Consider the following 13,661-nt stretch of genomic DNA (forward strand, 5'->3'; position numbering starts at 1 on the left):
TGAGAAATCGCTCCGTTACGATCTAGTCAATTACGGTTCGTATTTTGAAAACATTAAGAACATTTGTGTGGATTAATCAAGCTTTTGTGATTCGAAAAAAACAATTGAATAAATAAAAATTATTCGCGGGCCAGATTTATCATTATTATCACCATGTAGAGGGGCCACAATTAATTGTCTCGCGGGCCGGTTGCGGCCCCTGGGCCTGTAGTTTGAGCCCCCTGCTTCAAATGATCTCATCTCACCTGAGATTCTGGCCGAGCCCCCCCTGATGTAGAGGGGCGGAGCCTGGAAGGCGTAGACGACGTCGTTCTCGGCGACGCTCGTCAGCTCCTCCTCGTCGAAGAAGGAGCGTTGGAACCCCGTGGAGTAGATCTCTGTCAGGATGACCTGCGCGCACGCGCACGCACACACACACACACACACACACACACACACACACACACACACGGGGAGAGATCGCAATGTGAAAAGAGGAGGGAATCACGGCTCCGTTATAAATCTCATGGCTCTGTGAAGGTGAACTCCTGAACCTCGGTGATGGAGCGCCGCCCTCCCCGTGCTATTATCTTTGCTAAACTCCCCCTCCAGATGAATGCCTTTCTGCAGTTATTCGGGGGGCGGGCGTGAGCGGGCGTAAATCCAAACTCCGAGGCGCGCGCGATAAGGTCAGGAAGGAAGGAAATCTACAAATCCCCCGTTTCTCACATTTATCTGGCTGAGGAGTCAAGGGGGCGGGGTCGAAATCTTTAGCTCTGCTCCAGCAGCAGAGCCTGTACCAAGTACGAAATGTGTGCCAACTACCACCAGGGTGAAGCAAATGTCGGCGCCACTTTTAGGAGGAGTCAAAGCGCTTTATCAACTACTGCTATCTCCAGCAGAATTTAGGAGCGGTTGGGAGCTGAACAAATGCGTTAGGGGATCCAGGTCGATGTCGTTCGGGCAGCTACAGTATATTATTATGGGTCCTGCCCCAACCCTATCGTTTGAGTGATTCTTCGAGCCATTATCCCTGGTCAAAGTCCCTCGCACTCAGAAACCATCGAACCCACAGACACGAATTAATAAGATTTGTATTCGAGGCAGTCCGCGCATGCTCTGGTCCAAATTTTTGTCCACATCCTTCTAAATCTGTCGGAGGAGTTAGTAAAAAAAAAACAAAAAACGTTTTACACGGCGGTATGTTGGGCTGAGTGTACCGCCAGGAGGACACTCACCCCCCTGCAGGAATAATACCAGGCGGTGCAGGACTAGGGCTAAGAGGATTATATGGGATCCCCACCATCCCAACCATGAACTGCTCCAGTGGCTGCGGTCAGGCCGACGCCTCCGCAGACACAAGACCAGAACAGAGACACTCAGAAAGAGCTTCTTCCCTTCAGACGTAAGACGACACTCAACTCTGACCCAAACGACTCACCTCATGAACACTGCGTTCACCTCATTGCTGAAATAGTAGCACACATTTTATATTCCTTGATATTTATTATATATATATATGTATATACTGTATATATAGTTTCTGTTGGTCTGGTATTTTTTTCATAAATGATTTGTATTTTTTATCAAATGTTATTCCTATAAAAAATATATATGTCTTATTTTTCCAATTTGTTCTATGCCCAGCACAGTCTCTTGAGTTAGCAAAAAAAGCATTTCACTGTGTGCTGTATATGGCAAATGTATGTATGTATGTATGTTTGTATGTATGTGATGAATAAATCTTTCTAATCTTTGAAGCTATTTACCAACTGTAGCCAGCTACGGCTGAAAGTCAAACTGTTGCAAAGAGAACTAAGAAGTGGAGCAGAGGAAAGCAAAGCAGTGGAGGATCTGCATGAGCGCCCGGACCGCGCAGACTTGGACATGTTCAAAACCGCCAATCACAGCCTGGACGACACAGACGCTGTGATGTCATATATCAGCCTCTGCGAGGACAGCTGTATACCGACACGCACCGGGGCGCGTTCTAACAACGACAGGCCCCTGGTTCACGGCCAAAGTCAGACGGCTTTTTATGAAAAAGGAGAAGGCATATAAGAGTGGCCACAGAGGAGGGTTTCAAGTGGAATAATACACGTTTGGCAAGGCGGTTACATACATTTGTATTGGTCCTCGGATAAAATTCTGTGAGAACCTAACGCAAGCCAAAACGCAAAGAAAATACAACGTTTTCAGAAATATCCGTAGACTACGTGTGGACAGGGCCTCAGACACTCAAATAAATAGATCTTGAGAGCCCCAGAGCAAGTGCCACTCCCTAAATTCAAAATGTGCTCACCTGGTCGGGGGAGATGTTGCCCTGGTCGGCCACCATCCTCCGGAGGCAGGACAGGGGCCCGAACAGGGGGACGGCTAGGCCCACCCGCAGGTAGCGCTGTCCCTTGGTGCTGAACACCAGCGTCACACTCAGGGGCCTGGATGGATGGATGGAGAGAGACAGAGAGAGAGAGAGAGAGAGAGAGAGCAAAAAGACAAAAACATTCAGGGGACACTGACCGTCAAGGGACATAAGAAGCCTCCCCTGAATAATTCAACACAATTTTAGTATTAATAATAGATCATTAGGGGGCTATTTTTTTTTTCTTTTCCTTTCAATGTGCGAGAAATAATGGAATCTCTGTTGCATTTTTAAAAGCAGGGGCGTCGGGAAGCGCTCGGCTTTGACCTCGTCGGAGACGGCGCTGACACAGGGGGAAGGTGCGGGGACATGACGGCTGCTTTCAAACCACAGCACGCTGAGGGACTTTTTTTGGGGAGAATCCAGGACAGACGGGCTGAAGCAGGCACTGGGAGGCGGAGCGATGTGCGGAGTGTTTTCTTTGAAATTTGGTCTTGTATCATATGATAGAAGACACGATGGCAAAAGCAAAAATTTACTTTGGATAATTTGTAATCAGTCTCAGGGGGATGGATCTAAAAAAGAAAAAAAAAAAGTAAAAAAAAATGGCCAAAGAAGGATGAGGAAATGATAGATTCTCATCTTCTTAATTTGGAGTGTGCAGCACTGGGATATAATCCATATTCTGTAGATATTGAGTCAAAACCAAACTCAGGATAATCAACAGATCAAAACCGAGAGAGTTATTTAAAGAGTCCCATTTGGAGTCTCACTTTGAAGACTGGTAGTTCCTCTATTGTCTACGACACTGTTTATTTATTTATTTATTTTTCAAATTGTGATTTTTACTGATTTAAAGCCCAAAAGTGTTTTTGCATGGAGCTGCATTGTTTTTATGTGTAAATTAGTGCAAAACTTAGAATTTGTACACAGTTAATAATTTTCTTGCTTGCCTTTCAGGGCTTCCCCATATTACTGACGTTCTTTTGCTAATGGTATTTTACTGCTGTAGTTCACACATACAGTACGTGTAAAGTACGATGTAATGTACTGAAAACGACATGAAGGGAAATTCAGGTAAATGACGTTGGTGCAAACAAACGTAGAGTGTTTTCCACATCTATACATATGCGCACACACATCTATAGATGCATATATACTGTTCACCTATATATGTACATCTATATAGGCATATATATATACACACATGTAAAAGAAGGTGAGTTCTCACTTCCCTTCCAAAACAGAAGCTACAAATGCTTTATACGCGTTTAGAAACAAATATGATCCTCAGAACAACATGTTTCCATTGACAGGACAAGATCGCAAATCTTTTTTTTAAGAAAAACAACAACAAGATAATCGAGGAAAATACAAGCGGAGCGGGGTGGGGAGGGAGATGAAGATGGTGATGTCAGAGAGCAGGTTTAATGACAGGTGCGCTGCAGAGGACAGACAGCGGCAAGGAGACACACACACCCCCTGCCTCCCTGCTGCGTGCACTGCGGATGACCTACACTCTGGATCTTCTGCAGTATCACGGCGCCCTGCACGGTCGAGCAGAGCGTACACAACAAACAAAGAGGTTTTTATATAAGAGCCTCCAATTTTACAAGGTCTGGACCGGTGTCACAGGGAGAGTCAGCAAAATCTTTATTTACTTTTGCTTTTGACTGTGGGACGCCGGCCACCTGACTTCTACCCAGGAGGATTAGAAGCATCAGATCTCTCCACTGGCTCCTGGTACTTTGCAGAATTTCAGTATTTCAATACTTTAAATCATCCTTTATTTAACCCTCTTGCTGTGGTCTGAACTTCGGAGCCACACCTCACTGTAAACAGCCCATTTCTGGTCAGTCAGCCCCTTAAAAACTCTGTAGTGGTTTCACACCATTTAAACTTAGAGATACACTTCCGGTGGTAATTTACAATCTCGAGCCGACATTTCACTGAAATTTTCCACATTCATTTTGAAGAAGAAAAATACGATGAATGCATTATTCTGAATATCGTAGACTATAGAGTAAAACTATAGACTAGACTATAGAGTAAAACTATAGATGACCAGACAAGACTATAGACTGCTATACTATAGAGTAAGACCATAGACTACTAGATTATAGCATAAGACTACTCTATCGAGTAAGACTTTAGACTACTAGAATATACAGTAAAATAAGACTATAGACTAGAATATAGAGAAAGACCATAGACTACTGAACTATTGAGTAAGACCATAGATTACTAGACTATAGTAAGACCGTAGACTATAGAGTACTGTAATACAATAGACTACTAGAATAAGACTATAGAGTACTAGACTATAGAGTAAGACTATGAACTATAGAGTAAGACTATAGACTAAACTATAGAGTAAGACCATAGACTATAGCGTACTGTAAGACCATAGGCTACTCGACTAAAGAGCAAGACTAAAGACTAGACTATAGACTAAAACTATGGACTATAGAGTAAGACTATAGACAAGACTATAGAGTAAGACCACAGACTACTATACTATAGAGTAAGACTATAGACTAAACTATAGAGTAAGACCATAGACTATAGCGTACTGTAAAACCATAGGCTACTCGACTAAAGAGCAGGACTAAAGACTAGACTATAGACTAAAACTATGGACTATAGAGTAAGACTATAGACTCGACTCGACTTGCAAAAAATCGGCAATCGGAATCGGCCATGAAAAATCATGATCGGTGCATCCATAATATTTAACGAGTTTGCGAGGCAGGTCATGCTTTTCCATGATCACACCCATTCCATACATTTAAAGGAACATTGAAAGAGCGTTGGCCGCTGAACTGGACAGAGACGGGGACAGCGGACTCTTGTGTTTGGCCCGCTTGCTCCACGTGAAAGTGTCTGACGCCAGACGGACTAAACTCTTTACGTGCTTGCCCCGGCAATCTTGAATGATTGCCTATGGAAGAAATTCTGCACATTTATTTGGCGACCCAAATAAAATCTCCCGCGACCCATCCAAAAATGTAATCACAACTCCGATCAACACATGAGACATATGAAGTATTTCCCTATATATTTCTTACTTCGTAAACAGAAAAATTTGATGTGAACGTGTGGCCATGGCAATGCAGTGCAAATTAATAATCCGTCCACATCTTAATCTTATCCACAGAATAACATGTCATTTACATGGCCCACGGCTCTGCTTTATTGGTTGTGAATACTTTTTTTAAATGTAGATATTTAATCATAAATAATTTTACCATAATTTCAAACCTAGTTGCAAAATTGAAAATTAAAAAAGGTTTTATTTATTTGTTGTCAATGACCTCTCGCAGCCCACCGGCGGTACCTTTATGGCACACACGACTGGACTACACTTAAGAGTAAGTTATTTATTAAAGGAAAAACGTTTTTATTTAGTCTGGAATGACGTAAGTTGTTGCAAAACGAACCTCCTGAACTCCTGAGCAGGGGCCGTCTCGATTTGAAACAGCACCGATGTTCTATTGGAATTAAAACATCAACCCTTCGCTAAAACGTTGTGAACATACATTGCCACGTCTGATATTGAGTGTGAAGCCGAAAGACAATAAAATGGTATATAATGAACCGTATTTATGTTGGCATAAAGTTGGAAATGGGACAGACCTGACTGTGGCACACCAGTAGGCTGAGTTAATTATCTCCCAAAAAAACCTCCATGACCTACGGAATGTGTGAACTATTTAGGAACCCCCCCCCCCCCCCCCCCCTCTCTCTCTCTCTCTCTCTCTCTCTCTCTCTCTCTCTCTCTCTCTCTCCAACAATAAAACCCTAAATCTGGCAAAACCGGTCTGTGGTCACCATCTCTGGAACAAAACAAAATCTGCCAGCTGACCTGAGATCTGCTGCAAAAGCATCCTCTTTAAAAAGGAGCTTTAACACTGTGTTCTCAGGGCTGTGTGTGTGTGTGTGTGTGTGTGTGTGTGTGTGTGTGTGTGTGTGTGTGTGTGTGTGTGTGTGTGTGCATGCAAGCTTGCGTGCGCGACTCTACTTTTTAGGTTCGTTTTTTTATATGTATTTTGTGTCTGGTTGCTTATAATACGCTGTATTTTATGCAACTTTTATATTTATTTATTGTATATTCATATACTGTACAATCTATTTTGTGAGTGTGAATTGTTGATACAGAGATCTGTTTATTGTATTTTTCAGGTTCCTTGTATATTGACAATTATTTTCATCCCTTGTTGATCTTATTATATTATTATTTTTATTTCATATTATTATTATTATTATTATTACCTTATTATTACTATTGCAGATTGTTTTGATGTGAACTGCTGTAACACCACCATCTCCCGGGGAGGAATAAAGTATTTATCCATCTACCTACCTACCTATCCATCCATCCATCTACCTACCTATCCATCCATCCATCCACCTACCCATCTATCCATCCATCCACCCATCCATCCATCCATCCATCCATCCACCTACCTACCTACCTATCCATCCATCATCTACCTACCTACCTACCCATCCATCTACCTACCTACCTATCCACCCATCCATCCATCTACCTACCTATCCATCCATCCATCCACCTACCCATCTATCCATCCATCCATCCATCTACCTACCTACCTATCCATCCATCCATCCACCTACCTACCTACCTACCTACCTACCTACCTACCTATCCATCCATCCTCTACCTACCTACCTACCTACCCATCCATCCACCTGCCCATCCATCCATCCATCTGCCTACTTATCCATCCATCCATCCATCCACCTACCTACCTATCCATCCAACTGCCCATCCATCCATCCATCCATCCACCTATCCAACTGCCCATCCAACTGCCCATCCATTCATCCGTCCATCCATCCATCCATCCATCCGCCTACCTACCTACCTATCCATCCATCCATCCCCCTACCTACCTACCTATCCTTCCATTCATCCGTCTACCTATCAATCTCGATATAAACATATCTATCTATCTATATATTGCACAGCGCTTCAAAGTGCTATGCAAAGAAAACTGATTGTACATATCATTGATAAAAATAATAATACAAATAATAATACTCATTAACAACAGTTAGAAAGTCAAAGTCAATTAAACGAAAAAACAACAGCTTTGCCTTAAAAAGACTGTGTTTTACCGCCGTTGTGCCTCCATTGATTCAGTGGTTGATGCTGATCATCAAACACAAACTCGCTCATAATTCTCAAGGTTCCACCGCAACCTCGTCTTTGCAGACCGGCAGCGCACACAACAGTAATCAAAAGCCCTTAATTTATTCAAATTAGCTGGTTTGTTTGCATCTACCACAGTTGTAGAATTAAAGCACTTATCCATAATAAAGCTTGATTTCAATGGCTTTATGGGGCTGTGATCACTCCTGGCTTCAAACCCAACAACTCAATATTAACTCAATAATTCTCCTTGTGTTATTCTTCTTCCTGACTCGTCTCATGGTTTGGCCCATCATGGTGATGGTTTGTGTAAATGGTGGCGGTCCACACCCCACAGGGTCTTTACCGCCACAGAGTGGGTCATTTATAAGCACTTAATGAATTCCAGCCACTCAGATGGAACTTCATTATAGTTGCACGTCACATTGCTGAAAGGAGGATTTTTAACACGTCCCATTAATGAATACTGATCCCAACAGACTAAATTTAAAATTTAGCACCAATCTGACCGTGCGTCTAGCGCGCCCCATCAGGCCAATTATTTTTGACATCTCCCCCTAAGCCGGTTGTCCAATTTCAACCAAACCAACTTTGTTGGACTCCCATTCAAAGTCATCATGAGGGTTCTGAAAGTCCTAACAACATGGTCGCCGCAGGTGTAAACATCTTGCCCAAAGCTGCCACGAAGTGGGCGTATGTTCCAAAAAGAGACCGACGACCATATTTTTCAAGCGCGCTTTCAAATTGTTTCTCTGCGGCCCAAATTATTCCACAAATTATTCCGCCGTCGCCTGACTTCCATTCGTGCTCCTACTTCTCGACTTCTCTGTGCTCCGACTTCTCCCTCTTTAGCTTCACACCAGGAAACTGCTGTTTGCACGTTTTGTTTTTATTATGGAGAGTAAATGCGAAGGGGGAAGCCCCGGCGCAATTGTTTTATAACAAGAGAATGTGTGTTTAAGAGCTTGTGGACGTGATCGAAACCCCCACAGCGGGTTGATCTTTTCCCCACGAAACAAAAGAAAATTGTTAAATTAAAAAAAAAAAAAAAAAAGGCGGGGACGGACGGAGTTTTTCCCCCTCCACAAGCCATCTGCTTCAGCCCCTCGGCGTGACACCCTCAAAAGGTCCGTTTTTTCTCATCCTGTCAGGCAGGCGGACGGGCCGGATGACGAAGCGCTTTCCGCTTTGGCAAGCAATTTGTCAGGATAAACCTCTGACAAACAATTTCCCAAATTAGAAGGGATGTTGGCTGAACTTGCAGGGACTCTTTCGGAGCATTATCCGCACGGGGGAGGGGGGGAGGGAAAACAATTTGCGGCGGCCAGATTGTGGGAGGGAGCGGAGTGTGGGATCCATCGATATCCTGCCACTTTTCCACTGCCAGGACTAAGTATAGGTCCATACACAGAGTACGGATCTGAAACCATTATTTTAACTAAATGGTATGGACCTAGACTGCTCGTTTGCAGTCAATAGAACATACAGATGACACATTCAGAGAACAACATGCTTATGTGCTTACAGCATATAAGCACATAAGTATGTTGAATTTTTATAGTGGGGGGGATGTTCTCCGACACCAGTGTTCTGTTTTAACCTCCTTTCCAACCGATATCTGACACCAGTATCATACGGTCGCATCCCGGGGAGTAACTGCAATCTGGAACTCACTCTGAGACTTCAACAGGATGCTCACAGTTGCATGAACGCCACTCAAAGCCAATTAGAAAAATTGAGCGATGAGGAAGTGGGTTAGAAAGGGTGGAAGCAGGGCTGCCACGGTCATCAAGCTTTTAATTGGTGATTAATTGTCAGAGATAATTGCAATCAACAATTTAATCGTTTATTCATTTTTTTCGGGGGGGTAATTAGTCCTCTTTGTCCCACCCTAGAATTTTACGCATCCAGGGGAGGGGGCTGCCGCGTCGCAGCGCCCGGGGAGCAATTAGGGGTAAAGTGTCTTGCTCAAGGACACTTCAGCACGCTACCAGGAGCCGGAGATCAAACCGCCAAACCTTCCAATGACTATACGCTCTACCTCCACCACTGCCCACGAGCCACTGCCCCCAATTTATGCCACTATTTGTAGTATTAAGCCTGTAAGTGTGTAATAAAACACATCCACCTCAGTGGAACATACACATTTGGGGAGGCATTTAGGGGTTGATTTGCCTCAACACAACTGATGGAAACAACTGTAATTCACATTCTATTTATTACGACCTTTTTAACATTGGGTCAAAATTCCCAGGGGAAATTTGACCGACGCATATCATTGTGTAAAACGAAGGTTGCAATATTCTCAAATAAATGCGATCAGGCAATAAATCATAATAACATAAAATAAAGTCATAAATAACTGTGACAGTCAGTCAACTTTTCCTGTCAACTTTTCAGAGTGTGACCTAAACTCAGAGCCTGTACGGTAAAGGTGACCTGAATTTGATTTAAATGTAAAACACTGGGGACGCGTGTTAACTTAATTTATTCCCGATGAAGGTGGAGGTGAAATGTAAGCGGTACGTACCAGGAGAGCGACATGCGCCGCAGCATGTCATTGAATTCGTCACTGAGCATCTTAAAAAGCACCGAGGGCAATTTAGACGTTCTGTCGCCCAATGACCTAATATCATACACAAAGCGTCCGGCGCCTTGCCCTCGCTGACAACACCCGTCCTGCGCAGACCTGCTTTCATTATAATCTACCACTGTGACCCACTCTTACACCTCGTTCAAAGGGTTCTTCTATACCTTTGGGGGTCACCTGGAAGCTCTTGTGTGTGTGTGTGTGTGTGTGTGTGTGTGTGTGTGTGTGTGTGTGTGTGTGTGTGTGTGTGTGTGTGTGTGTGTGTGTGTGTGTGTGTGTGTGTGTGTGTGTGTGAGTGTGTGTGTATATATAATCTTGTGTAGGTCGTCCTAGGTTTAATATCGCTAATCACATTCACCGTCGTGCCTCGGCTGAAGGACAGAGCGACACATGGGCCCGGGTGGAGCAGATAGCGAGAGAGAGAGATAGAAGCTCCGCCCGACTGAAAACCTCCAAACCTCCCCCTCCTCTGTTGATACCAGCATCATCTGCAGCGTTTCAACTGTTATTCGATGTGCGTTTTTTCAATTTTGGGATTTTCTTATTTAAGTGTGTAGATAATACTTCGACTGTGGTTATAGTCGGGTTGTAGTCTTGTAAAAAAAGTGTGTGGATGGACTTTATTCTTCTTTTCTACTAAATATAACTTCCTTCATGCTGTATGTAAAGCACTTTGAATTGCCCTTGCGTATGAAATTGAAATCAACGTGCCTTTTATTAAATCATTAGCAGGCGAAAGCCAAACTCACCCAAGTGGAAAATAGGTATATATATATATATACATTTTTTTATTTATTTATTTTTTTTTTTTTACCTGTGCTGTCAGCATGCTGGGCATACAACACAGAGTATTTGTGCCATTGCATCTTGGACAGAGTTAGTCTGCAAGTGGAGTTCAACTTCTCAACCTGCAATGCAACTCTTTATTCATTCTTTCATCATCGAGAACTGCTAGGTATATTTTTCAACTCTGAAAGTATATTTTTAGTATTTAAAGTGTGTTAAAAGTTGATCCCTACCCCTCCTGACACACTTAGCACAACTTAAGTGGTTCCATTTAACACAATTTTAACATATACATTGTGAACACATAAAAAGTACACTAGATTATAGGAAGTACACTTTCAGATGACAGACTTACACAGACGTAAACAGTACTTGCTTAGATGTCTTCTATGCTCTGCTTTCTTCTTTTCTGCCTTTGCTCTGCCGCTGCTTCTTACGTACGACCTCCATTTGCAGCACAACTCATAAATATTAATGGTGCTTCGTGTTTTTTTTTTTTTTTTTTCCCCAACTGAAGGTGTAAAACACAACACCTGTTTTGGTTCCATCAGCTCAGCCATTACCCCACACAGTCACCCGCCAACACCCAAGACACACACACACACACACACACAGACACACACACACACAGACACACACACACACACACACACACACTGTTTTGGTCTTAAATCAAAGCCGGTTGGGGGGGGGGGTTTGACACAGATTTGTCGGTGCAGTAAAGAGTGAAGAGTGAAAACAGGTCCGATGCATTATGAATGGAGCACAATCCTGGACACGATGACTGGAATGAGCAGCTGCCGCCGCCGCCGCCTCCTCACTTTCCTCTAATCAGCGGCCGATGAGACAGAGTTTTAGTGGTTTTTAACACCATAAGTGGAGCACGTTAGGTTGTTGAATTCACAGTAAAGGTTCGGTTTCGGGGAACAAGTTTGGGCGCATGAGGAATGAGGAAGCCGGAGCGCGGGCGTGGTAGAGGGCAGGCAAAGTGAAATGATAACACTGTGTGTGTGTGCGCGCGCGTGTGCGTGTGTGTGTGTTCAGAAGCACAGAGGTTAAGTGAGAGAGAGGTGTAAAGAAGGGGAGTAGTGAAAGACAAAGTGATGAAGGGAGAAAGAGACGGGGTAAAGAACGACACCATCACTCGGTCGTCGTGGTTTGATGGCCATAACGGTTATTTCCCTCTCCCCTTTCTGCCCTCTTTTTGATTTTCCGTTCATAAGATGATAATATCCCGTTCAGCCTTACGCTCATCAAAGTTAATTTATGTGTCCACGCAATTTGTGGTGCATTCGTGGTACGTCCCAGTGTTTACTGAGTTCATTTCATTTTGTTAAATCAAAACGGCAGCCTTCCGAAAGCCAAGCCAAGCCACGCAAGTGAGGTGGTACTTGGGGGAAGGGGGAACCATTTGGGGAGGAGTTTGCAGCACTGACTAACGCCGACTGGTCGAACAACGCAAGCGATGTGAGAATCGGTGGACATCAACCGACATTCCCGAATTCCAGTAAACAGCTGAGGTTATTTTATAAAGGAAAATGGAGAGCCAGAGCCTGGAATACAGCTAGAAATGGTTCCTCATTTTTAAGTGGGCCTTCCTAAATGGTTCCTCATTTAGACCCTGGTTCCTGTACCACTGTGGGAAAGCGGCCAAGGCCACCACATTCCTTGTAATGTACCACATTTGTTTCCTGGCCAGGCTGACTGAGTGATCTGGACTGGGGCTGAATTGAGCTGTATGGCGGTCTAATGTTGCATTGAATGGTTTTGACTGGAATCTGAATGGAGTACTCACCTGGTCTGGCGTAGGGGGATAGGGAGGGATATGCAGAGGAAAGGGTCAAAGGTGTTGCTCTGTTTCAGACAGTGGGGGCAAGTCAGGGATGACCTGGTGGGGAGCGGTGGAGAAAAATACATTAGGGCTGGACCGAAGAAAACACACTCTGCAAATGCAAATACGTCCATCCATCCATCATCTATCCGTCCATCATCCATCCGTCTATCATCTATCGATCCAGCCATGCATCCATCCATCTATCCAGTCATTTCTGTTGGGAAGAATCATTTCAATTAACCAATAATCTCTACTCTAGTCCATCACACCAAGTCTAGTCCATGGACGAGACTTGGGAGAATGGACTAAGTGTAGTCCATTCTACCAGGTCTAGTCCATCACGCTAAGTCTAGTCCATTGATTAAGTCTGGTTCATCACACCAAGTCTTGTAATTCACACCAAGTCTAGTCCATTGATTAAGTATTTTCCATCATGCCAGGTCTAGTCCATGGACTAAGACAGTCCATTCTACCAAGTCTAGTCCATCCCACCAAGTCCAGTCCATGGACGAGACTTGGGAGAATGGACTAAGTCTAGTCCATTCCACCAAGTCTTGTCCATCACACCAAGTCTAGTCCATGGACTAAGTTTAGTCCATTCTACCAAGTCTAGTCCATCACGCTAAGTCTAGTTCATTGATTAAGTCTAGTTCCTCACACCAAGTCTTGTCCATCACACCAGGCCTAGTCCATGGGCTAAGTCTAGTTCATCACAGGGTCACACACATACACCCCAGCTGTGCCCATGTGGAATTTATCATCTCCAATTAGCTCTATGTATTTGGAGCTGGGAGATGCAAAGCCCACACAGTCAGGACCGGGAACCCCAAAGCCCCAAATCTAAACTCCTCAATCCCACTTCAAATCACCGCCATCCCTCCCCCTCTCACTCGGTGTCTGGCAGAAGACGGAACGACGACGGCGTAATCTTGTG

At 43.9% G+C, this 13,661-nt stretch overlaps 1 protein-coding gene across 1 annotated transcript in view; it reads right to left on the minus strand.

Moving 5' to 3' along the window:
- LOC307237339 (ubiquitin carboxyl-terminal hydrolase 43-like) overlaps positions 1-13,661 on the minus strand; it is a gene marked incomplete at both ends in the record, with an annotated part of 97,619 nt that overhangs the window by 34,644 nt on the left and 49,314 nt on the right. The window contains 3 exons of the mRNA XM_080010052.1: positions 246-390; positions 2,282-2,417; positions 12,689-12,781. Of these exons, the coding sequence (XP_079866178.1) occupies positions 246-390; positions 2,282-2,417; positions 12,689-12,781 (374 nt within the window). The remainder of the gene's footprint in view (positions 1-245; positions 391-2,281; positions 2,418-12,688; positions 12,782-13,661) is intronic.

This window comes from Zeus faber, assembly GCF_960531495.2.
Source record: "Zeus faber genome assembly, chromosome: 11".
NCBI classification, from domain to species: domain Eukaryota; kingdom Metazoa; phylum Chordata; class Actinopteri; order Zeiformes; family Zeidae; genus Zeus; species Zeus faber.